The sequence below is a fragment of the Equus caballus genome, chromosome 15 (assembly GCF_041296265.1).
Source record: "Equus caballus isolate H_3958 breed thoroughbred chromosome 15, TB-T2T, whole genome shotgun sequence".
In the NCBI taxonomy this organism is placed as follows: Eukaryota; Metazoa; Chordata; class Mammalia; order Perissodactyla; family Equidae; genus Equus; species Equus caballus.
In genome coordinates, this window is record NC_091698.1 from 25,333,373 (window position 1) to 25,345,802 (window position 12,430).

The 12,430-nt window shown below is 37.1% G+C and overlaps 1 protein-coding gene across 13 annotated transcripts in view; it reads left to right on the top strand.

Annotated features, from left to right (window-relative positions):
• Positions 1-12,430, top strand: part of REV1 (REV1 DNA directed polymerase) — a 92,303-nt gene that overhangs the window by 35,739 nt on the left and 44,134 nt on the right. For all 13 annotated transcript variants that reach the window (XM_023618563.2, XM_070236089.1, XM_070236093.1 and 10 more), the window contains one exon: positions 9,388-9,556. In XM_023618563.2, coding sequence (XP_023474331.1) covers positions 9,388-9,556 — 169 coding nt within the window. The remainder of the gene's footprint in view (positions 1-9,387; positions 9,557-12,430) is intronic.

Sequence of the window (12,430 nt, forward strand, 5' to 3'; positions counted from 1 at the left end):
TACTCAAATGCAAAATGGTAGTAAGTGTATGTTATAAATTGAACTTGTGTCTTATATAATACTACTTTTATTATGGTGTTTTTGGGTCTCCTGTAACAGTTCATTTGAAATAAGGGTTCTGCTATTAAAAAAGATGAAAATCACTGGTTTAAATGTCTCCATCTGTCTTCATGAAGGCGAAGCAGTTTCTTAATTCCTTTTTTATTTTAAAAGATTGGCACCTGAGCTAACATCTGTTGCCAATCTTTTTTTTTTTCTTCCTCCTCCTTCTTCTCCCCAAAGCCTCCAGTACATAGTTGTATATTCTAGTTGTAGGACCTTCTAGTTTGTGCTACGTGGTGGGACCCCGCCTCAGCATGGCTTGATGAGTGAGCCGTGCCATGTCTGCACCCAGGATCCGAACCGGCGAAAACCTGGGCCGCCAAAATGGAGCATGTGAACTTAACGACTTGGCCACGGGGCCGGCCCCTCCTCATTCTTTCTTTTGGAGCTTTGTACATGACTGAAACATCAGGAAGTGCTTATTAGCCAGTAGGACTTGGTCTTGAGATCTGTAGAGGATTTGTCCTGGTTGATTTTTACTGTACTTCTCTAATGCAGTTGGTCAGGGTGTAGCATGCGTCAGATCAGAAATGGAATCAGGTCCTCTGAAGGGAGTCTGCCCTCTGGAGTGGAACTGTCCCACCCCTCTTCTGCCCTCTGTGTTTGAGTTAGCTGTTTTGAGGGAGAGGAGGTAGAGCTGAATAGAAACAGGAAGAGACATTTATTCAGCTTAGTCATCAAGACTTCTTCTTGCTGTGTTGCTGTTGTGCCAGTTCTCCTACATCCTGAAATGATGCAGTTGTTTAAAATAAAATGCAGAACCTTAATTTTCAGTTAGACTTTTCTCATTGAGGTGTTTTTTGACCAAGATTACTTTGTCTCTTGTATAAGTTAACCTTCTGCTTTCTTTGCTGAGTTGAGACACTGTGGAGGATAGGGTAAGAACAAAGTCCTGTGGCGCTCACCAGCCTCGCTGCAGGCGGACGTTGCCTTGAGTCAGTCCTCATTTGGGTACTGTACTTGCTGAGTTACCGCCGTTGTCCTTAGGAGAATATATTGTTTTAGGTTTGCAAAGCTTTCTTTCATGTGTAAGTTCCTTAAGTTGTACAGTCCTATTTGGTGAGAACTACAATGTACATGAAAAGTATTTTCCTGTTGATCAGTTGTTTTTGATGGGTCTTAGTTTTGTCAAGAAAGGATATGTGTTATAAGTGCACATAGAAAAGAAAGTATATGTTCAAACTATAAAATAACTTTTATAACCTATTTTTAGATTTATTAAAACTTGAAAATGTTGCTGTATTACAGTCCCTTTTTGTTTGAAATCGATCTGCTTTATAAAACCTCATTCAGGATGCTGAAGGAGCTAAGAATTTTGGCTTAAGAGGATGTGATGAGAAACCCTCCTGGTTTCACTGTGCTGAAATATTTCTAGTAAGTTTTCATGTAGCAAATTCCAGTTCTCCAATTAAAGTATCAAAAGTTTTTAAAAGTTTGGAAAAGTAAATTGAATGTGTGCTGATTCTAGGGTTAATAGGGAAATTTTTGTTTGCAAGTTGGATCCCTTTATTTTTATCGATCTTTTTCTAAAACTTTTCTCTAAAGTGCAGAGTATAGATTTTCTTGTTAACTGAGATAGAAGGTTGGAGAGTGAGCATGGGATCAGAAATCAAGGCTTGGATTTTAATTTAATTCCATGTCTTTTTCACTTATTAGCTAATGCCACCTCTTCTTACACCTGTGTGATTTTAAGCTAATGTCCACAAGCATCTCTAAAATGGTACTAGTAATAATGTTTTATCAAGCTCTTACGATCATGGGTTTTGCAGAATTGAAAATAAAATGTGGATAAAATTACAAACACAATAAAATTCAAGTTAATATTAACATGTGACTCGTATTGTTTTGCTGAAATTAAATTACTGCTCACAGTGTAGATGTGGTACTGACCGGTACATTGGCATGGCTGTCCAAATTTTGTTTTTGTTTTAATTATGGCAAATTGCACATAACATAAAATTTATCACTTGCACCATTTTTAAGTGTATAGTTAAGTGCATATTCACCTTCTTGTGCAACCAGTCCCCAGAGCTTTTTCATCTTGCAAAACTGAAACTCAGTGCCCGTGAAATAACTCCTCATTTCCCTCTCCCCAGCCCCTAGCAAACACGATTCTACTTTTTGTTTCGATGAATTTGACTACTGTAGATACCTCAAAGAAGTAGAATCATTGAGTATTTGTCTTTTTGTGATTAGCTTACTTTACCTAGCTTACTGTGTTCACAGTTCATCCAGATTGTAGCAGGTATTAGAATTTGCTTCCTTTTCAAGGCTGAATAATATACCATTAGTATATGACATTTAAAGCAGTCCATGACAATAGCACCAGCACCTTCATAACAAAACCTGGGCGCTGAAATCATGTGGCAGTGCTTAGTTATGAAATTGTTATCCAGATGATCCAAGAAATCTTGTTTTTTGGTAAGAATAGTGATGTGGGCTTGGCGAGCCAAGGAGTTGAAAGAAAGATTTCTTGGACTCTGAAGGTCTGGTAGTAATGCTCTTTTATTTAGAGAATAGCATGGGGAGAGGACTCATGGGCAGTGAAGAGCTGTAAGCATGGGGACAGGACCCATGGGCAGGGAGGGGCCGCATGCATGGGACAGGACCCATGGGCAGTGAAGAGATGTGGTTTGAGGGTAGGGCTAAATTTGTAAGGCATAGGTTTGTGAGTTATTTTTTTACTAGACAAAGGAAAGATCATGTAAAAAAGTTGTTAAAGTGGTATCAGGGCAGGTGGGGTCTGGTTATCTTGTGGTCATATAACTTTGGATACGAGTCTGGTTGAATCAGGTCAGGAGTCAGGTTGAATCAGGTCAGGACATCCTATACTTCCTGGAGGATGATCCAGATTGGCACGTAGGCCAGGATGCCTTGGGCTTCTCTCCCTGGGGCAGCCTTGATCCACATCAGATAGTATTGAAGTGAAATTAATAACATGACAGAGAACTTGTGATGTTGAATCTATACTGTTGAATTCCAGTATTGGAGTCAATTGGTGAAGATTAAGTGAGAGAAAGTTTGTGAAGGACCTGCCTGGAATAGGTGCTAAATTAATGTTTATTTCCTTTCCTTCGTTCTTTTTACCTGCTTATGGTTTTAAAGCAGTTCATGACAGTTTTAGTTTGCTCTACAAAAAGGTGGATGTTTTTTAAATAAAATTGACATACATTGGTGCTACTAGAATGGACACACACAGAAGTGTTTACTGACTATAGGAAAGAAATGTTTTCAAGTTTTGTTATATCATCCTGTGTAAAAATTTACCCTTGTTAAGAGCACTTACTCTGTATGACAAGTATCGTGTATCTCTTTAAAAACATATTTTGTTTAATAGAATCGCTTAGGGAAACTGGCAAGTAATCTTAAATTTCTGTATGAGATATTTAGGATTATTGCTAGTAAAAATGACTGCCAGATTGCTTTGTCATAGAGGAAATTTTCTGAGCATATTGCTAACATACCATGTTTTAAACCACCACTGCCTAACCTTGGTAGTGAAGCCACACATGAAAAGAATAGGTTAGTTATGCTTTTTCTTAATGTATCTTAGATCCTCTGTGCTGATACTTTAATGGACAGTTTGGGAGTTGATGTAGGCAGTTGGAGATGTGTGATGATACACCCACACATTCATATACATAAATATATAATGCATATATATAAATGATAATATTGCTTGTCGAGCGAATAATAGAAGACCCCTTAAATCTTTGCCTTCTACTCACAAATTTCGTTAGCATGTAACAGTATCAGTTATAGAACTTCCATTATAGAGGGTAAACTTATTGAGCAGGGGTCTGGTAAAACACAACGTAAAAGATGGTTTGTTTTAACCAGGTCATCAAAGCACTGTTACTGACTTTTTGTTCTCTGTGATGATGGTATTTGATGTGATGGAACTACTTGTAATGGAAAATGAGGCAGTGATAAGTAGAGAATTTGTCTAGAAGCTAAATAGATTCATAATAGTTTAGTTCTGAAAGGAACCTTAGAGATCATTTGCTCTGGTCATCCCATTTGACCTCTGACACGCTAAAACACAAAGGTAGTAGAAAACTTCTTCGAGTTACCCAACTAATTATGGCGGTACCAAACTGAACCCAGGACTTTGGATCTCCAGTTCACTGTGTTTTCCTTTATACCACATGCTTTTTATATTTGCCATAGTGGAGAAAATATTTGCTTTTAAGTACTTTCTGTTGCTTTAAACTTCTTGAATTTTGTACCTGTTATATGTAGAAGACATTGTAGTTTATTAGATAATGAAGATATGTGAATTGTTGATCTGCCTTTTCCAGTGTCTTGCTGATTTATCATTATGTATTTTTTCTCATTCACATTTTTCTGATTTAGTTCTTTTATCCATAAAATTGGATGGGATAAGACCTGCTTTGCTTTCCCCTCATAAATTTGTGAAATAGTCTTCAAATTTTGCTTGCTGAGATAATGATTTTAGTGAACAGAATTGTGCATTAGCTTTGGAAGGAATCTTAAATAGCATCTGGTCTAGCCTCTCATTTTGTAAATGAGGAATTACGTGAGATGAGTCAGCTGCCCAACCTGTCATGACTTTTCAGTGTCAACCTGCAGTTGAAAACCAGGCCTCTCGAGGCTTGCAGCATGTTAAAGTTGATCAAGTATGAGTTTCGGGAAACACAAACCTGGCCCTGAATTGCAACTATCCCACCAGTTGTGCGTGACTTTGGAAAGTTATGTATCTTAATCTCTCCAATCTTTGATTTGTTTTTCTGTAAATTAATCTGCCTAAAATTAATGCTATTTAAGAAACTTTATTATGTGCATTAATGAGTAATAATCTGCTTGTTTAAAAATTTAGCAGAACTTTAAGGAAATAATTCAGTTGGCACATGGTTCCTTAAAAAGTCTTTTGTTAGAACCAATACTATTTTTTTTCTTCTGGTAAAGTCATCTGTGGGAACTGCTAAAAGCCTCAGAGACACTCTCTTTTATTTAAAGCATCTTCACCAAAATGTCAGTGGTAATTTGTGGTGATGATTTTTTGTTGGTGATTAAATTGCCTGTTTTATACTCTACTGTATTTATTTTTTATTTATTTATTTTTTCTTTTTTTAAAATTTTGTGTCTGTCACTTTTTTTTTTTTGCTCAGCATAATGCACTTGAGGTTTGTTTATTTATTTATTTATTTATTTTTTTGAGGAAGATTAGCCCTAAGCTCACATCTGCCTCCAATCCTCCTGTTTTTGCTGAGGAAGACTAGCCCCGAGCTAACATCCATGCCCATCTTCCTCTGCTTTATATGTGGGATGCTTACCACAGCATGGCTTGCCAAGCGGTGCCATGTCCGCACCTGGGATCCGAACTGGTGAACCCCAGGCGGCCAAAGCGGAAGGTGGGCACTTAACCGTTGCACCACTGGGCCAGCCCCTATACTCTACTGTATTTAAAAGTAATATGTACGATGAAGATGTATATTGGAAGTTGAGGGGTGTTGATTTTATGTACTATTTGAATTGGTCCAGTTGGTTTAACTTGGTTCAGCTTGTTTATACCACTTTTGGAAATGAAATGGTTATTAGATATCTAAAAGCTCTTTTAGTTCTGACAGTCCCCTAGGGTATAACATCACCTGTAAAGATTTGGAGGATAGAATTTTACTGAATGTGTTTTTGTTTGATTTTTCATTTTATCTTATTCTTGCTAGTGTATAAAGAACATTCTTGAAGGAAAAGGAACTGAAGGGTGGGCAACAGGAGGAAAGATTTGTAGGTGGGATTATGGATTGAAAAAATTTAATGATTTCTAGGTAGACAGCAGCTTCAGCCCTGGAGTTCCTTCCTTCCTGCTTTGAGATAAGAGATGGTGGTATTAATAATAATAATACTGATAATAGCTGATGCATATTTCTTACTATGTGCATGGCACTTTTCTTAGCAATTTATAGGTTTTATCTCTTAGAATCCCACAGCAGCCCTCTGAAGCACTGTTATTATCCCCTGTTTACATATGGGAAAATTGAGGCCCTAGGAAGGTAAGTAACTTGCCTGAGGTACACACAACTGGCAAGTGCTATTTGAACCCAGTCAGTCTCACTTTGGTGTCTCTGCTATATGACCTACTTTGTGAGTGATTGAATAAATGTTTTGAGAATTGAGGTTTTACTACTAGTTGCACTCCACCTCTGCTAGAACTCTAGGCAGGAGTCTGTGATGCTTTGGGCATATCAGTTAATTCAACATGTATTTACTGAGCACCTGCTTTGTCCCAGAATATGGAAGTGAATAAGGTAGACCAGGTTCCTGCTCTCATGCACATGTTCTGGGGGGGAAATCTGACAGTAAACTAGTAAACAAATAGACAAGATAATTTCAGCTTGTTGCCAGTACTCTAAAGAATCAACTGTAAAAATTAGCTGGTGTTAATTTTATGTAGATTGCAGGGATGGGGTCCTTTGTGTGTGTCACACAAAGCTTAGCATCATACAGATTTCATGGTGTTGGATACTATCTCCCACACATTTTTCTAATTAGCCCACATCTGCTGAATTAAAGAAGAGTGTTAAATACAAGAATGAATTTATGTAAAACTTCAGAGCTATTGTTTCTATTCTTTTGAACTTGTAATGTAGAAGTATGCTGTGCTGCTGAAGAAATGGAGCCAGAAAGAAAGACTGTTTTTGAAATTTCAAGAAACAATCAAAATGAGGGCAGCCAGCAGCCACCATGCATGCCAGGCTGGTTGCTGATGGGGTGGTTCCTGGCTGCTGTCCATAGTGCACTTTTGGCTGTTGTTTTTGTTTGAAAGTTAGGGTAACCATGTGTCAGCATATGTCTTGTCTTCATCCACCATTTCTTGTAGGGTCTATGGCAGGAGCCTCAAGTCATATATATTACTTGAAAGGAGTTCTGATGTCATCATAGTTTATAAAAACGGTTTTTGTATTGAGTGCTTATGTGCCAGACTTATTTCTTCATTACAGCCTTATTTGTTTATTTGTAAAGAGAGGAGAAGCTTAAAGGAGTTAAGTGCTTCTCCCAAGTTACACAGTAAAGAGCATTAAAGCCAAGATTAAACCCAGGTTGGTCTGACGCCATAGTCTATCTTACCTTTTAACTAGATTGGTTTTCAAGGTCTACTTCACACTGAAGAATATACGAGAGTTTTCAGAATTGAACTTCAGGGAGCCCCCTTAACTTGATCCAGTAGAAGGACAATGAACTCGCCAGGTTTTCCAGTTCCAAATTTCCACAGTAATTAGATTTTTTTTTAGGGGAGAGGGGAGGAAGATTGGCCCTAAGCTAACACATGGCTTGCTGAGCTGTGTGAGGGGCGCTCCTGGAATCTGAACCCATGAGCCCCAGGCCGCCAAAGCGGAGCGTGTGAACTTAATCCCTCCGCCACCAGGCCAGCCCCACAGTAATTAGATTTTAAAGAGCAACTAAGAGGGGAGAGTGTGTGTATGCAAAGGTAATCTGTTGCTGACAGTCTGCTGTTTTCTGTTTAAATCATTTAATACATTTAGAATTGGTTTAGGAAAGTTGTAGATTAACCTGTAAAAAATTTTTTACACTTCTGTGCTTTTTATTGGATTTGGTATTTGTCGGTATATTGCATTTTATTGTCCTTTTCTTTGGTACTTCCATTGTTTTTTTATAAGGTCAGCCAAATTCTTTAATCCTAGGAAAAGAAAGTAAATTTTTATAGATTCCTGACTGGCTGTTTAATTTCCGCTATTTTACATTAAATCATTGTGATCCTTTAGTTTAATTTTTGTGATCCCTAACCCCTGAAAACCTTCTATTATGACTTTTGAATTAATTTTATTTAAAAGTTGTTTTCATTTCTCTTTCTACTGCACTGTTCGCTTTGGTAGCCACTATCCACATGTGTTAAGCACTTGAAATGTGGCTAAAGTGAGATGTGTTTAAATGTCAAGTACACACTGGAGTCTGGAGATGTAGTATGAACAAAAGAATATGAAATATCCCAATTTTTTGTATTGATAACATGTTGAAATGATATTTTGGATTTGTTGGATTAAATAAATGTTACTAAAATTAATTTCACCTTTTCATTATTTTTAATGAGATTACTAGAAAATTTTAAATTATGTATGTGGCTTGCCTTTGTGGTTCGCATAATATTTCTATTGGGCGGTGGTGGTATGTGCAACGAGTTGCTTTATATGAATTCTACCCTATGAGAATTTACCAAGAATTAGTCAAACCTGGCATATCTATATGTGCTTTGTTAGGTTTTTTTCCTTCTTCTAAAGACTTAAACTCACCTAGTTAGAAAGTGTTTACTTAAATACTTGGACCTGTGTTGCCTGGGCTTAAGGAAAAGCTGTTGCTTGAATAACAAAGTAGATACATCAGCCTCCTGTGACCCGCTTCCCCCCAGGGTGCAACTGCTGCTAGGGGAGGTGTGATTTAGAGCTTTCCTTTGGATAACAGGTGAAAGAATAGAAAAGCTATTGAAAATAATTATTTTAATGTGATGCTAGTAATGCTGATCATGGCATAACTTGAGTGAGTCAGACATTTCTTTTTAGGGGAAAGCAAAAACCACATTGATTCTTGTTTAAGATATTTTTATAGTTTAAGAAAAAATAATTTGATACAAAAGTGAAAAAATGATTCTTGGTCTGCAGTGTTTCTTTTTGGTATTGGTGAACTTTATTTTTTGTCTTTGGTACAAGTTCATATTAGGAAACTGAGATTACTTTACCCTTTCTTATATTTTCTTAAATAAAAAGTAAAATCAGGCTTCGTAGAGGTAACATCTGTTAATAAGCCCTGTGGTAAGTCTGCTTATAGTAAGTCTGAGCAGTTTATCTAATGCTGTATTACTAATACTGTATTACTCGAAGGGAGCTGTAGGATTAACTGGAGTCTCTGTAAACTGATCAATAAACGAGTATATGTTTGTTAGTTTTTTCTAACATAAGATACCAGTATCAAGGTCATATATCTAAATGTGGTCAAAGTTGAAAAATATTTGCTCTCTTATTAGTATTTAATTCATTACTTGAGGTCCCTGTTTCCTCTTCTAGGCATCTCTTAGCAGTAGACGTTTTTGTGTGGTTGGCTGTCTCTAGCAGCCAGGGGAGAAGGATGTACTAAGACAAACAGCTTCATCACTTTGAGTTTTACCTTGGAACCTTGTTTACTGGCAACACAGCCGTGGAAAAAGTGAACCAATAATACATCTTTAAATTGTCCTGTTTAAGGCATTATTCAGCTAGGGCTCTATTTTGTTATATATAAAACTCTTAATGTATTTTAATACTAATTTTACAGATCCTTCTGCTGAGGAATTGAGAAAGCTAATGATGTTGCATGGAGGCCAATACCACGTGTATTATTCCAGATCCAAAACAACACACATTATCGCCACAAATCTTCCTAATGCCAAAATTAAAGAATTAAAGGGGGAAAAGGTAATTCGACCAGAATGGATTGTGGAAAGGTAAGTTTAATTTTTAATTAAATTAGTAAGTTTTAAAAGTTGAAATACTTTTTATTTCTATTATAAACACTTATCTAACTTACAGTGCCTCTTAACTTAAGGGTGAAAAGTAATTACTGTCCTAAACAACACTACTCTTTAATCGCACACTGATAATTCAGGTGCCTAGGATTTGACATCCTATTAAAAGTAGTACACTAGTGTTCTTGCAACCTCAGCTGCCGAGAATTAGGGAAGATGACTCAAGTAAGCAGCAGGAAGCAGTGATGGGAGAGGGTTGACCAAGCTTCTTGTTCATTCAACAAATGTTTATGCACCTGTTAGGGGCTGGGAAGTGTTTTGTGTCCTTGGGAAATAGCAGTGGGTAAAACAAAGATCCCGCTCCTACCTCTTAGAACTTACATTTTATTGGGGGAAACAGGTAATAAACAATACACTTAATATATGAGTAAATTATATGTTAAAAGTTGACATGTGCTAAGGGAAAAAGAAGCTCAGGGTAATGTGCACCTGGAGTACTACAAGTGAGGACAAGGAGGAAGAGCAGTTTGCAGTATTATTAACACCTAGTTTTTAGTTATTAAATTGTGGTTCCTTTGCTGTTGGTTTGGAATTGGTATATTGTAAATGAATGGTGACCATTCATATTAACTTGTAGGTTTAAATGTGTCATCTGGAACCTTGGTGATGAGCCATAACTTAAGTGAGTTACATTTTGAAATGGTGTATAATACATATGAGTGATTGCTATATTTATGCAAGTTAAAAGTAAAAATATTAAAATCATGATTTTATGTATGAATAAATTGTAATCAGTGTGTAAGAGAATAGTCATATTGTATAATGGAGTGCTAATGAAACTGGAAATTATTTTTTTAGTTACTTGCCAAGCTTTTTTTTCCAGTCCTAAATTTCGTTAATTCTGACACCCTCCACTGATTTATTCATCAGATTTAGTATTGCTCACTTCCTTTGTATAGCAGATACAGCAGCATAGATTCAGTGCGAGGCACCATATAGCAGTGAGAAAGGCGATGCTTGGGAGATGTACCTGGTATCACATCCAAACTGCGGAGTTCAGTGTCCCTGTAATCTTCTCTGCCTTTGGGAACAGTTATACAGTCATTCTGAACTGCATTTCCTCATTCGTAAAAGAAGGCTGGTAACTACCTGCTATGATTGTATGAGAACTAGAAGTAATTTGTGCAAACTACCTAGTACAATGCCTGGCACATCCTACAGCCATAATGTGTAAGAAGTTAATGTTGTTGTTTTATTTTTAGTCTATAAACATTAGCAAGTATTAGAAAATAAATTCCAAAGGGTCAGAAGTGCATTTGGCTTCCAGAAAGCTAAATGTATCTTACAGATTGAGGTTTTTTTTTTTTTTTTGAGGAAGATTAGCCCTGAACTAACTACTGCCAATCCTCCTCTTTTTGCTGAGGAAGACTGGCCCTGAGCTAACATCCATGCCCATCTTCCTCTACTTTGTATGTGGGACGCCTACCACAGCATGGCTTTTGCCAAGCGGTGCCATGTCCACACCCAGGATCTGAACAGGCGAATCCCAGCCCGCCGAGAAGCGGAATGTGCAAATTTAACTGCTGCGCCACTGGGCTGGCCCCCAGATTGAGTGTTTTAAACCTTGGGGGATTAAGTTGAAGGCTCCTCCCTGAAACATCTCACTGATTCCTTCTGCTGTGTTCTCATGACCTACCCACTGTCCATTCATTATATGGGATCAATGAACATGGCTTTTAGCTGTGTCTCTACTTGAAAAGGAATTGTCAAGTTTTCAGTATAAGAAGTTAGTATCATTCCAGAGTTAGCTATGTGTTGTCATATACAGACAGTGCTATCATTGTGCTAGGGCTAGGATTTTGAACTGGGTGTGTGTGTGTGGCTTTGGAGGGAATAGGGGAGATCCATGGATAGCAGGAAAGTGGGGGGATGAAAAGGGCTCTTCCTGGGTGGGACTTGATTTGCTTAGAAAAGAATAGTTTTTGTTACAGTTGTTTTCTTTACAGCTGCTCTTCCTTCTTGCCCTTAGTGCAACTAGTGAGATAATATAAGAGGAAAAGCAACTGAGGCAGTTAGAAGTTTTAAAACTCACCTTAATGGATTTTATTTTACTTTGAAGTCAGGCTTAATCACCTGTTTTTAGATAACTAAAGTGACTTTGGACATCATGATTGTATGACCTGTTTGCTTCATTTTATATATGAAAGGCAGGCCCTCATAAGGTTAACAGATTTGCTCAAGAACAGCAAGGTTCAGAATCCAGATTTTCTGACTCCTGTTTGTGTCCGCTTTGCCACTTAATTAAGGTTGCTATAGATGAATTGGTCCATGTGGAAATGGATCAGTCTGGGCATTTATTTTAATATATAAACATATATATAATAAATATAAAATTTAATATATAAATATTTTATATATTAAAATAAATACCCAGTGTCTACTCTTTCAGAGCGTGGAATCCTTTTGGTTAAATCATGGTGCTGTTTTCTTTCACACTCTCATCCCAGTCTTGCTAATCTCTTCTTCTCAGCAGTGTTTTAATGAGATTTTATTATATTTAAAATTTCAAACATTATATTAGCTATTTAATGGATGATACATGATTTTCTCTCCTATAATTAGTTTTCCTGTTTTTAGTTGAGAAGTTTAAAAAGCAGCTACGTCTTGTAAGTTGTGTGGGGTGATTGCTTTGCTTTGATTAGAATTCCCGGGTGTCTGTGTATGTGCCATTCAGCCTGAGTTAATGTAGGCATGATTGTAGGGCCGTGGCTTCTGGGAGTCCTTTAATGAGAAGCCTTGTGTGCATGAGTTTAAGGTATGGCATTATTTTACTGAAAGCTTTGACTTGTAAAT